Source organism: Schistocerca serialis, unplaced genomic scaffold (genome assembly GCF_023864345.2).
Source record: "Schistocerca serialis cubense isolate TAMUIC-IGC-003099 unplaced genomic scaffold, iqSchSeri2.2 HiC_scaffold_1402, whole genome shotgun sequence".
Lineage (NCBI taxonomy): Eukaryota > Metazoa > Arthropoda > Insecta > Orthoptera > Acrididae > Schistocerca > Schistocerca serialis.
In genome coordinates, this window is record NW_026047628.1 from 661,926 (window position 1) to 685,223 (window position 23,298).

The window sequence follows — 23,298 nt, forward strand, 5'->3', positions numbered from 1 at the left end:
ATTACACTTACTCCTGGATCCACAACCTACAACTGACTTGTCCTTGACAATTCTTATACAACAGTTTATTCTGTAGTGATTAGCTTAGGTTATTATTTTAATAGGTGCAGTTACACTCTTTAATTTATGGCTATGTACAGTGTTTATGTAGACTCAGTTCTTTGGGTGGTTTTCCACACAACCACTGAATATGTTTATTTTCTGCTTACATCTCGTGTACCAGAGAAACACCATATGACCCATCCTTAGCTGACGCCTATAGATATTCAGTCCATATTGTGTACCTTTTTTTAACATGTTACTACAAATTTTACTGTTTCTTAGATATTCATAATATGTATAGTCGCCACACTTTGTAGTACATTTTCAGATTCATTGGAAATGGAAAATAATATTTAATACAATTGTATGTGAATGTTGTCTATTATGAATAACCCATACAGCAGTTGTGGATGTACTATCATGGGAAAGATGAAATACAATGTAATCATATCACTACAAAGTGTCACAGCTGAAGTGTAGCAACACAGAACAGTGCCAATCAATTATAACTATCTCCCATTGTTACACATATGATGAAACATACTAAACCACTTTCAACAATAACAAATAGGTAGGAAATCAAAATTAAAAACAATCGTTCTGAAATTGAAACTGAAGCATAAGTACAATTTTCCAAAAACCTCATGTATATTTACCACAAATTAAGAAAAATACCCACAATGGAAACATCTTTGAATATAACACACGAAATATTTAATGCTCACTTTCTGAGCTCTCCCAAGTGTTGTTCTTGTGTATACATATAACTGGAATCAAATCATAACACCTAATGTTTATTTACATATTTCTTTTTTTTTAGAACTTACGCAGTATTAGATGCAGAACAAGTAATTAAGAGCTTTGGTGGATAACACCTATATTATCTCTGAATTATGTACAGAGCTTTGTGAAACAAAAATATTTCACAAAAAATATAGCTATTGTGCACTAGTGTAAATGGCAACCAAGCATGATGAATTTCTTAGATTACACATTTCTGCATCTGACCCATTTACATGAAGATGCACTGATGGGCAAAAATGTGATGAACACTGTTGATGAGGAGAATGAACGCCATGTTGTATGCACATGATGCAGTAAGCAGATTACAAGTATATAAGCAGACCACAGATTTACACTTTTTGTTCTATCAGTAAGATGAGCCTCGAACATGTAAATTTAATGATGTAAGTGACTTTAGCAAAGGGCAAGTTAAAGTGGCATTGCAGTTGGGAACTAGCACCTCAAAAGTGGTGAAGTTGGTACAATGGATCTATGCTACTGTTGTGAACATCTGAGGAAAGTGGCTGAAAGGTAATAAGTCCATAACATTATGAAAAGATGTAATACATCAATACTTCTTCACAAAGAATGGAGGTCAGAAGCTTGCCTGCTCTGTAAAGCTGGAGATGTGGCAATATGTGGCACATCTAATGACAGAAAACAACGCTGGGGCAGCCATGCACGTTTTGAAACCCACAGTTCAATGTACATTGTTGAATGTGTGGCTCTGGAACATATGGTCACTGTATGTTTCCATACTGATCCACCAAAATGTTCACCTGCAACTGCAGTGGGCAAGGGATCATTGACACTGGAGTGAAGGTCATTTCAAATGTTAACTGTCAGGATGGGTGACATTTCCTGTTACACCAGGTCAGTTGCACATACAGATATGCTATCATCTAAATGAATGGAACCAAATAGAGGGCCCATTATGCTATGGGGGCAGTCACTTTGGCTCCTGTGGGACACCTGTTAGCAACAGAAGGCATCATGACAGTTGCAGACTACATGACATTTATTGCAACTGCATGGATTCCTTCATTCCTGAAGGCATCATGACAGTTGCAGACTACTTGACATTTATTGCAACTGCATGGATTCCTTCATTCCTGGTGTGCTCTCCCATAGTGGAGGCATCTTTCAGCGGGATAATTGTCCATGTCACATGTGCATGGTCTGAGTAGCATGGTAACTAACACTGATGTCTTGAACCATACCATTTAGCTAATCTGAACGTGTGGAATACAACTGGTGCAACATACACCCAGAAACATGTAAATGGTGTGTCAAGTCCATATCATGTAGAATTGTCAAAGTACTGTATTCCAAAGGTGGCCGAACATGCTATTAAGCAGGTTCTTATATTTGTTATGTTTACTAACGCAGGATTAGTACCAACAGAACATAAATGTACACACTATTAATGACACACCAAGTCTCTTGAGAAAACATATCTGAGTACAATAATTGTTATAATCATGTTTCTCCAGTATTGAGCCTCAATGAAGCAAGTGCCATGAATATATTTTTACTGTCACTGTTTCTAAAATACAGAGTTACAAGTACTACATGATGACTTCGTTTGGAATATTAAGCAGCAAGTCATCACATTTCCTTGGACTTATACTGAATATTGCAAGATACTTTTGATTACTGACAAATGTAAGGATTTATCACAATTCACAATCTTCTTGTCGCAAGATCAATAGGAAAAAGCAGCAGTGCTAATGGCAAAAACACATTTGATTCGTGTTTCTTGAGTATTTGGTAATACCATTTCTTGACATCTGGAGCTACAGATATGAACTTTTTGTCACATTATCTGTTAGCGCTCTATAGTACACATCATAACAAATTTTTTTACAATTCTACCAGATTTTAAAGTTATTTCACCGAAAGTACAATTTATTGTCCCCTGGTACATACATTATTTTATAGGCCTTGAGGGCACCAACCACGAAAACCTATTTGCGTAAACTAACACATACTTACATTTTCTTTCTGATGTGAAGTAATGCATGTGTCTTGAGAGTATCTAAGTAAGTGAAACTTTTGTCACAGATACCACATTTGTGAGGTCCACTTCAAGTGTGTTCAAATGCATGTGTCTTGAAATCACCTGATGTAGCAAAACATTCCCCACAGATCTCACATTTGTGAGGTTTCTTTCCAGTGTGAATTAATAATGGTTTGTTAAGATTGCCTAATATGGTAAAGGATTTCCCACAAATCTCACATTTGCGAGGTTTCTTTCCAGTGTGAATTAATACATGTTTCTTGAGATCATCTAACATAGTAAAAGTTTTCCCACAAATCTCACATTTGTGAGGTTTATTTCCAGTGTGAAATAATAAATGTCTCTTGCGATGATCTGCCCTAGCAAAGGATTTCCCACAAATCTCACATTTGTGAGGTTTATTTCCAGTGTGAATTAAAGTGTGTTCCTTCAGATAGCATGACAACGCAAAAGCTTTCCCACACATCTCACATTTGTGAGGTTTCTTTCCAGTGTGAATTAATAAATGTTTGTTAAGATTGCCTAATATGGTAAAGGATTTCCCACAAATCTCACATTTGTGAGGTTTCTTTCCAGTGTGAATTAATACATGTTTCTTGAGATCACCTAACATAGTAAAAGATTTCCCACAAATCTCACATTTGTGAGGTTTCTTTCCAGTGTGAATTAATAAGTGTGTGTTAAGATTACCTAATATAGTAAAAGATTTCCCACAAATCTCACATTTGTGAGGTTTATTTCCAGTGTGAGATAATGTGTGTGTCTTGCAATGATCTGCCCTAGCAAAAGATTTCCCACAAATCTCACATTTGTGAGGTTTATTTCCAGTGTGAATTAATAAATGTTTGTTAAGATTGATTAATATAGTAAAAGGTTTCCCACAAATCTCACATTTGTGAGGTTTATTTCCGGTGTGAAGTAATGTGTGTGTCTTGCGATGATCTGCCCTAGCAAAAGATTTCCCACAAATCTCACATTTGTAAAGTATCTTTCCAGTGTGAATTATTATGTGTCTCTTGAGATTGTCTGCCCTTACAAAAGATTTCCCACAAATCTCACATTTGTGAGGTTTCTTTCCAGTGTGAATTAATCCATGTTTCTTGAGAGCGCCTAACACGGTAAAAGATTTCCCACAAATCTCACATTTGTGAGGTTGCTTTCCAGTGTGAATTAATACGTGTTTCTTGAGATGGCTTGACATAGTAAAACATTTCCCACAAATCTCGCACATGTAAGGTTTCTTTCCAGTGTGAATTAATGTGTGAGCCTTTAGGTAACGTGACTGCGCAAACCATTTCTCACAAATATCACATTTGTGAAGTCTTTTCCCAGTATGAATGGAAACATGTCTCTCGAGATCACCTGACCTAGGAAACAATTTGCCACAAATACCACATCTGTCGGTTCTGTTTGCAGTAAGTAGATCAGCCTGGGCACTGGCATTAACAGCTATAGACAATGTTCCATAATTACTTGTTTTCTCTCTATCATTTGTCATATGTGTGTTACATATGTCATTAGAGGGCTTCTTTGAATCTTTCCAAGTTTCCTTACATGAAGACTGCTCATTGTGTTCTGTGACAGAAACTTCTGGCTCGCTATCCAACGAGGTAGTGGTTTGATGCTCTTCACTATGTCCATATTTTTCATGACTGTCAGCAGTTAAAACTTGACGATTCTCACTCATTCTTATATGCTTTCTCAAGCCAATATTACTGTGAAATACCTCACCACACCACTTACAAACATACAAATGTGGTTGCGTTCCATCATTGTGCATAAACACATGCATTATGAGTCTGTATTTTGAAGGAAAGCTCTGTTGGCAGAAATTGCAGCTATATACATGTAATTCCTTTTCCCTCGTACTACAGTCAAATTGGGTGGAAACTGAGCATTCCTTATCAATAGTCACATCTTCTGTATTGGTACTGAACCCATGTGTTGACTTCTCCATGTCTATCACCAACTCATCCTGGACCAGTCTATGGTGACAAGTTTCTTCACATGATATGCTGCAACTCCCACCAGTAGTCTGAGTAAATCTGAAGAGTGAGGAGGTTACTATTAAATATTGAGATATACAACAAAGAAACAATATTTGAGTGACCATAAATCCAGTACTATAGGCCACAAGTCATAAAAGTGCATAAGAATTGACATATTCAGTAACTGTTACTGATTTAAAATTATAATATTCCACCAGAAGTAAAGAACTGATCAGGTAAAAGTGGTTTAAAACGAAAATAACCAAAGGAAATTCAATAATGATTATTCTGAGTCACTGCCGATTTGATCGGAAATTTTTAGATTAGAACTAAAATACTTCACTTTCACCTGTTACAATCTTTTTTAAAATACAGTGCTACAAGTCAATAGTCTACAACAATTTATGAAATGTATAAAAAAATGAATGTTACATGTTTTAATTCAAAATTTTTAGGTTCAAGGTATTTCAGATTTATTTAAGAGAAATAATTTCTAAATGTTCCTCTCCCATTATGTTAGCTCTGTAAGGGCATTCTCCTTGTTTTGCCAACACTTTCACCTCTAGAAATGGTAAATTTATTTCACCTGGTAAACAATTTTTTTGTTTGATTCCAAATAAATCAATTACTAGTGCAAGCATCAATATTTTCATTAGTTACCTACAATGGATGTTGATCAGCTGGACAATGACTGTTCATGAACAAGAATCAATGTGACAGTAATCAAGGGAACAAATTTGCATACTGATGAATGAATGTGAATGACACACTTGCAGATGGTTTTAGTCTAAAACTGTTTTTGACAGTGCAACTTATATGAAGCCTTCCACAAATGGAAACATTGTCTGAACAGATGGAAATGGTTGCAAATTTGCCAGTACACTTGGAGTGAGCCTTGTTGAAAATTTTTACATCTTCCCAACATCTGGTCTCCTGGCATTGCAGAACACCATTGCCTGAAGGACACACACATAAATGGTCACATCATCACCCATTAAATACTGAAGGGTAACACTACATACTGAGTGGCAGTGATAACAGCTGATGCATGAGCTACACCTGTAGTATCTGGGTTTCATTATTATACCTGCAGTTAAACCCTTTCCCACAGAAAAGAACTGTAATGCTTTTCAGGTCCCCAGTATGTACATGGATCGATATGAAAGATTACAAACTACTGAAGGTGTGCAGGCTACAGAGTTTTCTTTTGTTCTGACTGTACCTTTTCATTTTTTTTGCATTGTGTTGAGTATATAGTATTGTTTGGCATGGTATCTGGTAAATTTCGAGTGTTTTTGAACAATTAATTGGATCACACGATTTTTTTAAAATGTAACTGGTATCATGGTGTGTCAGATTCCAGAAGTTGACAACTGAATCACTAAATATTGTAAATTTTATAACTCAATAATTTACAACTTGTATTTTCATAAACATGTAAGTGAAGTAACTGAACACTAATAATGATAAAACATCAGAAAAATATGCAAATAAGATTTCAAACAAATACCTTTCTGTTTGTCAAACTACTAGAAATAAAACTTACAGTTAAAATTTTACAATATGCCAGTCAACCATAAACCTACCAGAATAAGAAACAGAATTTCTGGAAAGCTTTAGCACTAAATAAATTTTGAGGTTTTTATTTATCAATTGCTTTAGAGACCACCATGTAAGCATTGTGTAGATACTGCGTGCTTGTGTCATATCCCTAATCTTTACTGTAAAGCATTTTGTGTGGCAGGTACATTGATAAACTATTCATCTACATCTACACGATTACTCTGCTATTCACAATAAATTGCCTCGCAGATGGTTCAATGAAGCACTTTCAAACTCACTCTCTACCATTCCACTGTCGAACGGCGCGCAGGAAAAAGGGGCACTTAAATTTTTCTGTGCGAGCCCTGATATCTCTTATTTTATCGTGATGATCGTTTTTCCCTGTGTAAGTGGGTGCCAACAGAATGTTTTCCCAATCGAAGGAGAAAACTGGTGATTGAAATTTCATGAGAAGATCCTGTCGCAACGAAAAACGCCTTTGTTTTCATGATTACCACTCCAATTCACACACCATGTCTCTGACACTATGTCCCCTATTTCGCGATTATACAAAACGAGCTGCCGTTTTTTGTACTTTTTCAGTGTCATCCGTCAGTCCCACCTGACGCAGATCCCACACCACACAGCAATACTCCAGAAAAGGGTGGACAAGCGTGGTGTAAGAAGTCTCTCTAGTAGACCTGTTGCACCTTCTAAGTGTTCTGGCAATGAATTGCAGTCTTTGGTTTGCTCTCTTGTTGTTGTCTTCAGTCCTGAGACTAGTTTGATGCAGCTCTCCATGCTACTCTATCCTGTGCAAGCTTCTTCATCTCCCAGTACCTACTGCAACCTACATCCTTCTGAATCTGCTAGTGTATTCATCTCTTGGTCTCCCTCTACAATTTTTACCCTCCACGCAGCCCTCCAATGCTAAATTTGTGATCCCTTGATGCCTCAGAACATGTCCTACCAACCAGTCCTTCTTGTCAAGTTGTGCCACAAACTTCTCTTCTCCCCAATCCTATTCAATACTTCCTCATTAGTTACGTGATCTACCCATCTAATCTTCAGCATTCTTCCATAGCACCACATTTCGAAAGCTTCTATTCTATTTTTGTCCATACTATTTATCCTCCATGTTTCACTTCCATACATGGCTACACTCCATACAAATACTTTCAGAAACGACTTCCTGGCACTTAAATCTATACTCGATGTTCATACATTTCTCTTCTTCAGAAACGCTTTCCTAGCCATTGCCAGTCTACATTTTATATCCTATCTACTTCGTCCATCGTCAGTTATTTTTCCCCCCAAATAGAAAACTCACCTACTACTTTAAGTGGCTCATCAGCTAATCTAATTCCCTCAGCATCACCCGACTACATTCCATTATCCTAGTTTTGCTTTTGTTGATGTTCATCTTATATCCTCCTTTCAAGACTCTGTCCATTCTGTTCAGCTGCTCTTCCAAGTCCTTTGCTGTCTCCGACAGAATTACAATGTCATCAGCGAACCTGAAAGTTTTTATTTCTTCTCCATGGATTTTAATACCTACTCCGAATTTTTCTTTTGTTTCCTTTACTGCTAGCTCAATATACAGATTGAATAACATCGGGGAGAGGCTACAACCCTGTCTCACTCCCTTCCCCAACCACTGCTTACCTTTCATGCCCCTCGACTCTTATAACTGCCATCTGATTTGTGTACAAAATGTAAACAGAATTCTACTCCCTGTATTTTACCCCTGCCACCTTTAGAATTTGAAAGAGAGTATTCCAGTCAACATTGTCAAATGCTTTCTCTAAGTCTACAAATGCTAGAAACATAGGTTTGCCTTTCCTGAATCTTTCTTCTAAGATAAGACAGAGTCAGTATTCCTCACGTGTTTCAATATTTCTACGGAATCCAAACTGATCTTCTCAGAGGCCGACCTGAAACAGTTTTTCCATTCATCTATAAAGAATTCGCGTAAGTATTTTGCAGCTGTGACTTATTGAACTGATAGTTCGGTAATTTTCACATCTGTCAACGCCTGCTTTCTTTGGGCTTCGAATTATTATATTCTTCTTGAAGTTTGAAGGTATTTCGCCTGTTTCATACATCTTGCTCACCAGGTGGTAGAGTTTTGTCAGGACTGGCTCTTCCAAGGCCATCAGTAGTTCTGATGGAATGTTGTCCACTCCTGGGGCCTTGTTTTGACTCAGGTCTTTCAGTGCTCTGTCAAACTCTTTATGCAGTATCGTATCTCCCATTTCATCTTCATCTACATCCTCTTCCATTTCCATAATATTGTCCTCAAGCACATCGCCCTTGTATAGACTCTCTATACAAGGTGTTACAAAAAGGTACGGCCAAACTTTCAGGAAACATTCCTCTCACACAAATAAAGGAACAGTGTTATGTGGACATGTGTCCGGAAACGCTTAATTTCCATGTTAGAGCTCATTTTAGTTTCGTCAGTATGTACTGTACTTCCTCGATTCACCGCCAGTTGGCCCAATTGAAGGAAGGTAATGTTGACTTCAGTGCTTGTATTGACATGCGACTCATTGCTCTACAGTACTAGCATCAAGCACATCAGTACATAGCATCAACAGGTTAGTGTTCATCACGAACGTGGTTTTGCAGTCAGTGCAATGTTTACAAATGTGGAGTTCGCAGATGCCCAATTGATGTATGGATTAGCACGGGGCAATAGCCATGGCATGGTACGTTTGTATCGAGACAGATTTCCAGAACGAAGGTGTCCAAGCGGGATGACGTTCGAAGCAATGGATCAGCGTCTTAGGGAGCACGGAACATTCCAGCCTATGACTCGCGACTGGGGAAGACCTAGAACGACGAGGAGAATGGATGAGGCAATTCTTTGTGCGGTTGACGATAACTCTAATGTCAGCGTCAGAGACGTTGTGCTGTACAAGGCAACGTTGACCACGTCACTGAATGGAGAGCGCTACGGGAGAACCAGTTGTTTCTGTACCACGTACAGCGTGTGCAGGCACTATCAGCAGTTGATTGGCCTCCACAGGTACACTTCTGCGAATGGTTCATCCAACAATGTGTCAGTCCTCATTTCAGTGCAAATGTTCTCTTTACGGATGAGGCTTCATTTCAACGTGATCAAATTGTAAATTTTCACATGTGTGGGCTGACGAGAATCCGCACGCAATTGTGAAATCACTTCATCAACACAGATTTTCTGTGAACATTTGGTCAGGCATTGTTGGTGATGTCTTGATTGGGCCCCATGTTCTTCCACCTACGCTCAATGGAGCACGTTATCATGATTTCATACGGGATACTATACCTGTGCTGCTACAAGATGTGCCTTTACAAGTATGACACAACATGTGGTTCATGTACGATGGAGCTCTTGCACATTTCAGTCCAAGTGTTTGTACACTTCTCAACAACAGATTCGGTGAGCGATGGATTGGTAGAGGCAGACCAATTCCATGGCTTCCACGCTCCCCTGACCTCAACCGTCTTGACTTTTTATTAATGGGGGCATTTGAAAACTCTTGTCTACGCAACCCTGGTACCAAATGTGGAGACTCTTCATGCTCATATTGTGGATGGCTGTGATGGAATCCCTGATGCGCTGATGCATCCCTGGAGAATGGCGTATTCTATGCGATGGAGGGTGGATGCATGTATCCCCGCTAACGGAGGACGTTTTGAACATTTCCTGTAACAAAGTGTTTGAAGTCACGCTGGTATGTTCTGATTCTGTTTGTTTCCATTCCATGATTAATGTGATTTGAAAAGAAGTAATAAAATGAGCTCTAACATGGAAAGTAAGCGTTCTACATCTACATCTACATTGATACTCCGCAATCCACCTAACGGTGTGTGGCGGAGGGCACTTTACGTGCCACTGTCATTACCTCCCTTTCCTGTTCCAGTCGCGTATGGTTCGCGGGAAGAACGACTGTCTGAAAGCCTCCGTGCGCGCTCTAATCTCTCTAATTTTACTTTCGTGATCTCCTCGGGAGGTATAAGTAGGGGGAAGCAATATATTCGATACCTCATCCAGAAACGCACCCTCTCGAAACCTGGCGAGCAAGCTACACTGCGATGCAGAGCGCCTCTCTTGCAGAGTCTGCCACTTGAGTTTATTAAACATCTCTGTAACGCTATCACGGTTACCAAATAAACCTGTGACGAAACGCGCCGCTCTTCTTTGGATCTTCTCTATCTCCTCCGTCAGACCGATCTGGTACGGATCCCACACTGATGAGCAATACTCAAGTATAGGTCGAACGAGTGTTTTGTAAGCCACCTCCTTTGTTGATGGACTACATTTTCTAAGCACTCTCCCAATGAATCTCAACCTGGTACCCGCCTTACCGACAATTAATTTTATATGATCATTCCACTTCAAATCGTTCCGCACGCATACTCCCAGATATTTTACAGAAGTAACTGCTACCAGTGTTTGTTCCGCTATCATATAATCATACAATAAAGGATCCTTCTTTCTATGAATTCGCAATACATTACATTTGTCTATGTTAAGGGTCAGTTGCCACTACCTGCACCTAGTGCCTATCCGCTGCAGATCTTCCTGCATTTCGCTACAATTTTCTAATGCTGCAACTTCTCTGTATACTACAGCATCATCCGCGAAAAGCCGCATGGAACTTCCGACACTATCTACTAAGTCATTTATATATATTGTGAAAAGCAATGGTCCCATAACACTCCCCTGTGGCACGCCAGAGGTTACTTTAACGTCTGTAGACGTCTCTCCATTGATAACAACATGCAGTGTTCTGTTTGCTAAAAACTCTTCAATCCAGCCACACAACTGGTCTGATATTCCGTAGGCTCTTACTTTGTTTATCAGGCGACAGTGCGGAACTGTATCGAACGCCTTCCGGAAGTCAAGAAAAATAGCATCTACCTGGGAGCCTGTATCTAATGTTTTCTGGGTCTCATGAACAAATAAGGCGAGTTGGGTCTCACACGATCGCTGTTTCCGGAATCCATGTTGATTCCTACATAGTAGATTCTGGGTTTCCAGAAATGACGATACGCGAGCAAAAAACATGTTCTGAAATTCTACAAGAGATCGACGTAAGAGATATAGGTCTATAGTTTTGCGCATCTGCTCGACGACGCTTCTTGAAGACTGGGACTATTTGCGCTCTTTTCCAATCATTTGGAACCCTCCGTTCCTCTAGAGACTTGCGGTACACGGCTGTTAGAAGGGGGGCAAGTTCTTTCGCGTACTCTGTGTAGAATCGAATTGGTATCCCGTCAGGTCCAGTGGACTTTCCTCTATTGAGTGATTCCAGTTGCTTTTCTACTCCTTGGACACTTATTTCGATGTCAGCCATTTTTTCGTTTGTGCGAGGATTTAGAGAAGGAACTACAGTGCGGTCTTCCTCTGTGAAACAGCTTTGGAAAAAGGTGTTTAGTATTTCAGCTTTACGCGAGTCATCCTCTGTTTCAATGCCATCATCATCCCGTAGTGTCTGGATATGCTGTTTCGAGCCACTTACTGATTTAACGTAAGACCAGAACTTCCTAGGATTTTCTGTCAAGTCGGTACATAGAATTTTACTTTCGAATTAAATGAACGCTTCACGCATAGCCCTCCTTACGCTAACTTTGACATCGTTTAGCTTCAGTTTGTCTGAGAGGTTTTGGCTGCGTTTAAACTTGGAGTGGAACCCTCTTTGCTTTTGCAGTAGTTTCCTAACTTTGTTGTTGTACCACGGTGGGTTTTTCCCGTCCCTCACAGTTTTACTCGGCACGTACCTGTCTAAAACGCATTTTACGATTGCCTTGAACTTTTTCCATAAACACTAAACATTGTCAGTGTCGGAACAGAAATTTTCGTTTTGATCTGTTAGGTAGTCTGAAATCTGCCTTCTATTACTCTTGCTAAACAGATAAACCTTCCTCCCTTTTTTTATATTCCTATTAACTTCCATATTCAGGGATGCTGCAACGGCCTTATGATCACTGATTCCCTGTTCTGTACATACAGAGTCGAAAAGTTCGGGTCTGTTTGTTATCAGTAGGTCCAAGATGTTATTTCCACGAGTCGGTTCTCTGTTTAATTGCTCGAGGTAATTTTCGGATAGTGCACTCAGTATAATGTCACTCGATGCTCTGTCCCTACCACCTGTCCTAAACATCTGAGCGTCCCAGTCTATATCTGGTAAATTGAAATCTCCACCTAAGACTATAACATGCTGAGAAAATTTATGTGAAATGTATTCCAAATTTTCTCTCAGTTGTTCTGCCACTAATGCTGCTGAGTCGGGAGGTCGGTAAAAGGAGCCAATTATTAACCTAGTTCGGTTGTTTAGTGTAACCTCCACCCATAATAATTCACAGGAACTATCCACTTCTACTTCACTACAGGATAAACTACTACTAACAGCGACGAACACTCCACCACCGGTTGCATGCAATCTATCCTTTCTAAACACCATCTGTACCTTTGTAAAAATTTCGGCAGAATTTATCTCTGGCTTAAGCCAGCTTTCTGTACCTATAACGATTTCAGCTTCGGTGCTTTCTATCAGCGCTTGAAGTTCCGGTACTTTACCAACGCAGCTTCGACAGTTGACAATTACAATACCGATTGCTGCTTGGTCCCCGCATGTCCTGACTTTGCCCCGCACCCGTTGAGGCTGTTGCCCTTTCTGTACTTGCCCAAGGCCATCTAACCTAAAAAACCGCCCAGCCCACGCCACACAACCCCTGCTACCCGTGTAGCGGCTTGTTGCGTGTAGTGGACTCCTGATCTATCCAGTGGAACCCGAAACCCCACCACCCTATGGCGCAAGTCGAGGAATCTGCAGCCCACACGGTCGCAGAACCGTCTCAGCCTCTGAGTCAGACCCTTAACTCGGCTCTGTACCAAAGGTCCGCAGTCAGTCCTGTCGACGATGCTGCAGATGGTGAGCTCTGCTTTCATCCCGCTAGCGAGACTGGCAGTCTTCACCAAATCAGATAGCCGCCGGAAGCCAGAGAGGATTTCCTCCGATCCATAGCGACACACATCATTGGTGCCGACATGAGCGACCACCTGCAGATGGGTGCACCCTGTACCCTTCATGGCATCCGGAAGGACCCTTTCCACATCTGGAATGACTCCCCCCGGTATGCACACGGTGTGCACATTGGTTTTCTTCCCCTCTCTTGCTGCCATTTCCCTGAGGGGCCTCATTACGCGCCTGACATTGGGGCTCCCAACTACCAGTAAGCCCACCCTCTGCAACTGCCCGGATCTTCCAGACTGAGGGGCAACCTCTGGAACAGGACAAGCAGCCGTGTCAGGCCGAAGATCAGTATCAGCCTGAGACAGAGCCTGAAACCGGTTCGTCAGACAAACTGGAGAGGCTTTCCGTTCAGCCCTCCGGAATGTCTTTCGCCCCCTGCCACACCTTGAAACGACCTCCCACTGTACCACAGGTGAGGGATCAGCCTCAATGCGGGCAGTATCCCGGGCAACCACAGTTGTAGTCCGATCAGGGGATGCGTGGGACGAGCTGGCCGTCCCCGACAAACCCCCATCCAGACCCCCACAGTGATGCCCATTGGCAACAGCCTCAAGCTGTGTGACCGAAGCCAACACTGCCTGAAGCTGGGAGCGAAGGGATGCCAACTCAGCCTGCATCCGAACACAGCAGTTGCAGTCCCTATCCATGCTAAAAACTGTTTTGCAAAGAACGTCTGAACTAATTTGCAGAGAGCACAAACAAATCGACAAATTTTAAACGGTTATTAAAATACAAGATTGCCTAGTAAATGCAGTAATGCTGCTACTTGCGCACTGCTGACACTGCTCGGCGGCGGAAGGAGACTAAGCGAAATTACACTATTCAGGTACTAAAACGCGATGCTACACTCTCAAATACTATAATACGCCCGAAATTTATGAATTAAACAATGCAAGTACCAAAAACACGCAAAGAAATTAAGAATTAAACTATGTAACAAATGAGTGAGCTAGGAGTATACGACTTGCTGCTCAGCTGCTTATCCAACGGCGGCAGGGAGCACACTGACTGTGACCAACCGACCCTGGCCGTTCAAAACAAAAACAGTAGACAAACGACTACGCGAATTTACACTATTCAGGTACTAAAACGCGATGCTACAACTCTCAAATACTATAATACGCCCGAAATTTATGAATTAAACAATGCAAGTACCAAAAACACGCACAGAAATTAAGAATTAAACTATGTAACAAACGAGTGAGCTAGGAGTATACGACTTGCTGCTCAGCTGCTTATCCAACGGCGGCAGGGAGCATATGCGAAAGGGGCATAATGAAGATTACATATATGGATTGAATATCGTACGAGGAGGTGCTGAATCGACATATGTCCACATAACATATTTTCTTTCTTTGTGTGTGGGGAACGTTTCCTAAAAGTTTGGCCGTACCTTTTTCTAACACCCTGTATACTCCTTCCACCTTTCTGCTTTCCCTTCTTTGCTTACAACTGGGTTTCCATCAGAGCTCGTAATATTCATGGAAGTGGCTCTCTTTTCTCCAAAGGTCTCTCTAATTTTCCTGTAGGCAGTATCTATCTTACCCCTCGTGAGATAACCCTTTACAGCCTTACATTTGTCCTCTAGCCATCCCTGCTTAGCCATTTTGCACTTCCTGTCGATCTCATTTTTGAGACGTTTGTATTCCTTTTTGCCTTCTTCATTTACTGCATTTTTATATTTTCTCCTTTCATCAATTAAATTCAATATTTCTTCTGTTACCCAAGGATTTCTACAAGCCCTCGTCTTTTTACCTACTTGATCCTCAGCTGCCTTCATTATTTCATTCCTCAAAGCTACCTATTCTTCTTCTACTGTATTTCTTTCCCCCATTCGTGACAATTGTTCCCTTATCCTCTCCATGAAACTCTGTACGACCTCTGATTTAGTCTGTTTATCCAGGTCCCATCTCCTTAAATTCCCATTGCAGTTTCTTCAGTTTTAATATACAGTTCATAACCAATAGATTGTGGTCAGAGTCCACATCTGCCCCTGGAAATGTCTTACAATTTAAAACCTGGTTCATAAGTCTCTGTCTTACCATTTTTCTCTGTCTTACCATCTATCTGATCCCTTCTAGTATCTCCAGGATTCTTCCATGTGTACAACATTCTTTTATGATTCTTTAACTAAGTGTTAGCTATGATTAAGTTATGCTCTGTGCAAAATTATACCAGACGGCTTCCTCTTTCATTTCTTACCCCCTATCCATATTCACCTACTATGTTTCCTACTCTCCCTTTTTCTCTACCCACAATATTATCTATGTGATCGTTCGAATTTAGGTTATTTGTAATCCCTAAGTATTTAGTTTAATTTACAGCCTTCAGTTTCGTGTGACTTATCATGTAATCGTAATTTAGCACACTTCTTTTAGGACTCATGTGAATAACTTCATACTTTCCCTAATTCAGGGTCAGTTGCCACTTTTTGCACCATACAGATATCTTATCTAAATCATTTTGTAAGTCGTTTTTATCATGTGATGACTTTACAAGACGGTAAATGACAGAATCATCTGCAAACAATTTAAGACGGCTACCCACATTGTCTCCTATGTTGTTAATATAGATCAGGAACAATAGCGGGGAATGCCGGATATTACTTGTTTTACTTGATGACTTTCCGTCAATTAGTATGGACTGTGACCTTTATGACATGAAACATGAATCCAGTCGCACAACTGAGGCGATACTCTGTAGGCACACAGTTTGGTTAGAAGACGTCTGTGAGGAACAGTGTCGAAAGCCTTCTGTCAATCTAAAAATATGGAATCAATTTGACATTCCTTGTCGATAACACTTATTACTTCAGAGTATAAAGAGTCAGTTGTGTCTCACAAGAACGATATTTTCTGAAACCATGCTGACTGTGTCAATAAATCGTTTTCTTCGAGGTAGTTCATAATGTTTGAATACAGTATATGTTCCAAAACCGTACTGCAAATCGACGTTAGTGATATAGGCCTGTAATTTAGCGAATTACTCCTACTTCCCTTTTTGGGTATTTGTGCGACTTGAGCAATTTTCCAGTCTTTAGGTACGGATCTTTTGGTGAACGAGTTGTCGTATATTATTGCTAAATATGGAACTATTTTATCAGCATACTCTGAGAGGAACCTGACTGGTATACAGTCTGGACCGGAGGCTTTGCCATTATTAAGTGATTTAAGCTCCTTTGTTACTCCGAGGATATCTACTTTATGTTTCTCATCTTGGCAGTTATTCTTGATTTGAATTCAGGAATATTTACTTCGTCTTCTTTGGTGAAGGAGTTTCGGAAAACCGTGTTTCATAAATCTGCTTTAGTGGCACTATCTTCAGTGACTTCACCATTGTTATCGCACAGTGAAGGTATTGCGTGTTGCCACTGGTGTGCCTTATGTATCACCAGGATCTCTTTTGGTTTTCTGCCAGATTTCGAGACAGAATTTCGTTGTGGAAATTATCGAAAGCATCTCGCATTGAAGTACGCGCCATATTTCGAACTTCTGTAGAACTTTGCCAATCTTGAGGATTTTGCGCTCTTTTAAATTTGGCATGCTTTTTTCGTTGCTTCTGCAACAACGATCTGACCCACCTAGTATACCACATTAATTTATGTGATATTTATCTCTCAATTGCTATCGATATTATCTCTTTGAAAACATACCACAACTTTTCTACACTTACATGACCGGATCGGAAGGAGTGAAGACTGTCTCTTAAGAGGGCGTTAAGAGCATTCTTATCAGCTTTTTTAAATAGATATACTTTGCATTTCTTTTTGATGGTTGCAGTGATGATGGAAGTGCACATGTATTTTATCAACACACATACTACAGCCTGGACAGTAACACTGCTGATGGTTTACACCACATTCGTTAAAAATTTTGGGATGATAGCTGTTACCTCTATTTTATTCCTTCCTTTGTTCTCTCAGTTTTCCAACCAAAGGGCTGTCATTATGAACAAAAACAGTTTCTTACATTCGATTTATCTACGCCAGTACTCCTCTACCCAACAACTAGTTGGGTTGCGGGATCAATGGGACTTCACAACCTTTACTCAGTCTTTTGGCCGAGGCTGGATGCAGAGTGCCATTCCCTAAGTCCCTCCCCCCCCCCCCCCCCGTTCCGGGATATAATTAGTGAATTAATTTACCCCAACTGTTTCCATCCATTGTAATGCATGGGAAAATGCGAATGTCTGCAAGCTGTGTAACTGAGGTGGAAGGTGGTGACCAGTCTGCTATTCACCTAGCAGGGTGTAGAAAACCACCTAAAAACCACATCCAGGCTGGCCAGCACACTGGCCCTTCGTCGTTAATCTGCCAGGTGGATTCGATCCGGGGTCAGCACGCCTACTGGAATCCAGGAAGCAGTGTGTTAGTTCTCTCGGCTACCCTGGTGGGTCGTTTCTTACATCACTGTGAAACTATTACATCTGGTTCCACCTACTAAGGAAAGATTGTCAGTGCACTTGATGCCAGGGTTGGAGACTGTTGTGAATACAAGCAAGCCTTTTAAATCTTATCTCAGAAACATTAATAACACGCAAAGAAGGTATGTTCTTTTGAACATTTTTATATTATCAAGATTTTTTCATCACTGTTGAATATCTAAAATATCTTCAGGGAAAAGTACACCTGATTTCTAGTTCAATGTCTCGATTCCTGCCCAACACATTACCACTGAGTCACAGGGCAGGAATCTGCAAAGCAATGTTATATTGTCTAGCATAAACATTGCTTGGATTGTGCATGTCTCCATTTGAGTTTCCCCTACAATAAAAGAAGGAGTCATGGTGATATGAGTATGTCCTCCGTTATCATTTTCACAACGACTACTACTATCACCACCACCAAGCCATTTTCTGAATTTGTATCACCAATTTCCATCATTTAATCTTGATGAATATTAGTGTCATCCACAACTTCATAAATCATTTACCGAAATATACGTTGAAGTACAGTTCTCTTACTCTCAGAAGTCATGTATGATGATTGGTTTGTGGGTCACTCAACTGCACAGTCATCAGTCCCAATTTTAAGGTCTTTTTTTACACAGTCCAATGTAGCCACTGTCACGAATGATGATGATCAAATGATGAGGAAAATGCAAACACCCAGTCATTAGGCAGAGAAGGTCCCCAACCCAGCCAGGAATCGAATCCAGGATCCCATGATCCAGAAGCAGCAATGTTAGCTACTAGATCACGAGCTGTGGACAGAACTCATGGAGAAAAGAAGTCCAATCTGACTGGTTTGAATGGTTAGGGAGACATGGGGCACACTGCACAATGTAAGAGACACTGACAGAGGTCACCATAACTATTACACTGTAATAACAATAAACACAAGCTGTTGATAAAAACCCCTGCTGAGTGGCAATCATAGAACGAGTGTGGTATCTGCTAGACGTCATAGCAACTTTATTAGGAATTTACTGAGGGCAAAATTGTCAGAAAAGCACCCTGTTTTCATAACAAGAAATCTATCCGAGGCGTTTTAACTGATTTTAACTAAACAGAGTGTTCTGGGTGCTGCAGTGTGGGCTCTAAACTTTGCAGGATGCTGTAACATTGTAGGATGTATATTAACTGGTGTCCTCAACGAGCATGCTGAAAAATAATTTTTCACTTTCCGCCACCAGGTGAAAATATGGCGCTATAAGCAGTGAGAATGAGGTATCAGGCAGGAAAAGAGAAGAACGATCAGACCAATGATAATGGTGGTTCTGGTACCTTTGTTAGCATATGATCAGAAGTTACATATTCAAAATGGTCTACTGCCTCTGCAACTTGATGCATGCATGACATGACATAGTTAATAGTTGTCTACATCATATACAGTGTAATCAGGTTGACTGTCATCATATGATAGTTTACTGATCAGGGGTAACCGGATACATCCCCAATAAATCTTTCACATATCCCAACATCCACATGTCACATGAATTTATATCAGGGGATCTCGAAGGCCACATATCTTGAAACTGCCTAGATATGATGCAGATGATACTGAAGTTTACATGAAACCAATGGTTCACTCGACAATGACATACCATCAAAATAATGGTACATGTGTTTTCATGAAATGCTGGAATCACGTTGCATAAGAAGGTCCATATAAAATTCAGATGTCACTGTACTCCTAAGAGGTGCATGACTTGTCATTATCTTCTAGGAACACTGACTGAAAATGAAGGGGGCTTGTGAAATCACACCACACTATCACATAAGCTGGGAGCAGTGGATGTTCCTGCACAAGATTTAGGAGGAAAACCCCCATACGTGACAGTTCTGTGCATTCACAGCCCTATGCAGAGTAAAATATGCCTTGTCCATCCAAAGAATATTCCCCAGCTAAAAGTCGCTCATTTCCATATGTGCCAAAAATAAAGGCAAAATGAAAGTGTTGTGGCCTATCTTGGGGCTTCTTTAGCAGCACATTCAGAGCCTTCTAGAGATACTAGTGTAAAATGTGCCACCAAATCTTTTTAACTGCTGACTGGGGGGAGGCAATCAGAGGTAGCCTGTGTGCGGAGGGGGGGAGGGTGGGAGGGAGGGAGGGAGGGAGGGAGGGAGGGAGGGAGGGAGGGAGAGAGAGAGAGAGAGAGAGAGAGAGAGAGAGAGAGAGAGAGAGAGAACGCTAGCATTTACTGCAGAATTTGAGGCATCTGCTGCATGATTAGCTGTAGCTAAAAGCAACTTCAACAACCGCTATGGCAATCTGCTGCACCACCCAATTCACTTATTTCTTCAAATTCCTTGATTGTATTCTTCAACACATTTATTGACATGGGGCCTCTTCACAGCCAAGTATTTCAATGATATTCCTGCAATGCAGTGCTGCTGTTCTGATAAAACAGCTGTACCACCTGTGCACTGCATTCCTTCTCAATAGGCACTTCATTTCATATGAAAGAGATACCTTCTTAACTGGGTGTATATACAAACAAGAAAAAATTTCCAGCTTTCCCAGCTAGAAACGCGCTTGCTAAGGTGAAAAACTTTTTATTGGGTGGAAGTACATTTTTCCATGTTAAAAGATGGTATCATTTCCATAGGAGCTGTAAACCTTATCAATACATTGAATGGTTATGGGTTTATAAGCCTGTATAGAACTTTCTGGCAGTTTAGGAATCTCAACCTACCTGGAGATACGGGCTGGGGAGATACATGGGAGACAGAGAGAGGAAGGGAGGGTGGGAGAGTTAGAGAGAAAACAGGAAAAGAACTAGTGCCTGAGGTGCACAGGATGGAAAGGGGATATGGGAGGGCAGGGGGGAAGGAGAGGGATGAGAGGACCCTTGTGCCTCCTCCCTGTGCTTCTGCTACTTGTAGCTTTAGCAGCTCCTGTTCGAAGTGCCCTCGGCTCTGCATGCACAGGACCAAGATTTCAGTACAATTCAAATGCATATTCACTGTTATGAGCATAAGCATTCAGCCATGAACACCTCCACTCCCATGGCCAGTGCTCCATCAACTATCATGCAGCACACTTTGCCCCGTGCACCTCAACATCTCTGAGCCCATTATGTCATATGACGTTACTGCAATTAACATGTATGAAGTGTTGCATATGTTCGAATTGTTTAACATGCCTGTACATACAAGAAACGTTTAAAAACTGGTCTACCTGTAAATCTCATTATGTTTTGTTACTATTGTATCAGTAGGAGGTTCTACTTTCTTTTTGAAACATCTATGCACAACACTCTCTCAGCATTTGCATCTTGACAATGACTGATTAAGACATCGACTGTACATATTAAAAACAAAAAAGAAATCCCACTGCTAAGCATTCGATTTTCTGTATTCAGTTGATTAACTTTTTGTCCATGGTACACTGTAATGGGAGTGCTGATGATGAAGATATTGACGCAATTTGCTGTTGTTGCTATGGTATTCCAGAAAATGTAATGAGAAGTGTCAGTAAATATGTGAAGAGCAAGTGGCTCTGAGACAATTATCAGCCACACCACCTAAACGTCCGAAGCCCACAAGCATATATGTAAGATGACGATGATGCCTGATGATCTATATCTACATGGTAACTCTGCAATTCACGATTAAGGGCCTGGCAGATGGGCATCGAACCATAATTTTTAATTTACTTCTCTACCATTCCACTCTCATTGCGTGCAGGGTTACATATTTCCATGTGAGCTCTGATTTCTCGTACTTTACTATGATGATAATTTCTCCCTACATAGATGGGCGCCAACAAAATATTATCAAACTCTGACGACAAAATTCGTATTTGAAATTTCACGAAAATCTCTGGCTCTAGCGAAAAACGCCTTTGTTCTAATTACCGCCATCCCAGTTCATGTATCGTATCCATAGCACTCTCTTCCTGATTTCGTGATAATACAAAAACAGCTGCTATCCTTTAAATTTCTTTGATGTCCCACACCACACTGGAATACTCCACAAGAGGACAGACAAGCACAGTGCAAGCAGTTTCTTTAGTAGACTTGTCACATTTTCCAAGTTGTCTGCCAAAAAACCAATCTTTGGTTTGCTTCCTCGAGAGCAGTATCTATATGAATATGATGATTTAATTTACTCATAAGTGTAATCCCTATGTATTTAGTTGAGTTCACAGCTTTTAGGTTTGTATGATTTATCGTGGTAACGAAATTTAGCACATTCATTTCAATACTCCTGTGGTTTACTTCATACTTTCCATTATTTACAGTCAAATGTCATTTTTCACATCTTAAAAACATCTTTATCACTTCACAATTAGTTTTGATCATCTGATGACTTTACAATAAGGTAAATGACAGCATAATCTGCAAACAATCAAAGAGAGCTTCTCAGATTCTCTCTTAAATCGTGTACATAGATCAGGTACAAGAGAGGGCCTATAACACTTACTTGGGAAACGTCAGATATTACTTCGATGACTTTCTGTCAGATATTACGAACTGTTACCTTCCTGGTACAAAATCACGAATAAGAGCAAACAACTAGGATGATACTCCAGGGGCACACAACTTAATCGGAAATCACTTATGAGGAATAGAGTCAAAAGCTTTCTGTAAAACAAAAAATATGGAATCAATGTAATGTCATCTGCCCAAATTAGTCATTACTTTGCGAGAATAAAGAGCATGTTGTGTTTCACAAGAATTATGTTCTCCGAATATGTGTTGGTTATTTGTCCATAAATGATATCTTGAAGGTCATTCACAATGTTCAAACAGATTATATTTTCCAAAATCCTACTGCAAAGTGACGTTAGTGGTATGGGTGGGCATTTCATCGGATTACTCCCATTTCCTTTCTTGGTTTCCGGTCTAATTTGTGCTACTTTCCTGTCTCTGGGTACTGATCGTTCTGCAGTTGAAGAGTTGCTTATGACTGCCAAGTATGGAGCTATTGTATCAGCATATTCTGAAAGGAACCTGGGTGGTGTACAGTCTGCCCCAGAGGCAATGCCATTCTTAACGTGGGTGATGTACAGTCTGACCCAGAGGCATTGCCTTTCTTAAGTGTTAAGCTACTCCAACACATTTAGGATACCCACTTCTAAGTTACTCATATAGGCAGTTATTCTTAATTAGAATTCTGGAATACTTTGCTTTTCCTGTGCAGGGATCGATAAAATCCGTCTTCAGTAACTCGCTTTAGTAGCACTGTCTTCAATAACTATACCATTGTTATCGCGCAGTGAAGGTATTAATGCATCTTGTCAATTGTATACTTTACATACAACCAGAATTTCTTTGGGTTTTCTGCCAGATTTCGACACAGAGTGTCGTTCTGGAAACTATTAAAAGCCTCTCTCATTGAAGTTTGCACTAAATTTCGAGCTTCTGTAAAACTTCGCCAATCCTGTGGATCTTGCATTCTTTTAAATTTGGCATGTGTATTTCATTGCTTCTCAAACACTGGTCTGACCTGT

General features: G+C 40.4%; 1 protein-coding gene across 1 annotated transcript in view; it reads right to left on the minus strand.

Moving 5' to 3' along the window:
* Positions 1–2,912: 2,912 nt before the first annotated feature.
* Positions 2,913–23,298, minus strand: part of LOC126442757 (zinc finger protein 708-like) — a 102,879-nt gene continuing 82,493 nt past the window's right edge. Inside the window, exon 7 of the mRNA XM_050090791.1 lies at positions 2,913–4,890. Coding sequence (XP_049946748.1) covers positions 2,913–4,890 — 1,978 coding nt within the window. The remainder of the gene's footprint in view (positions 4,891–23,298) is intronic.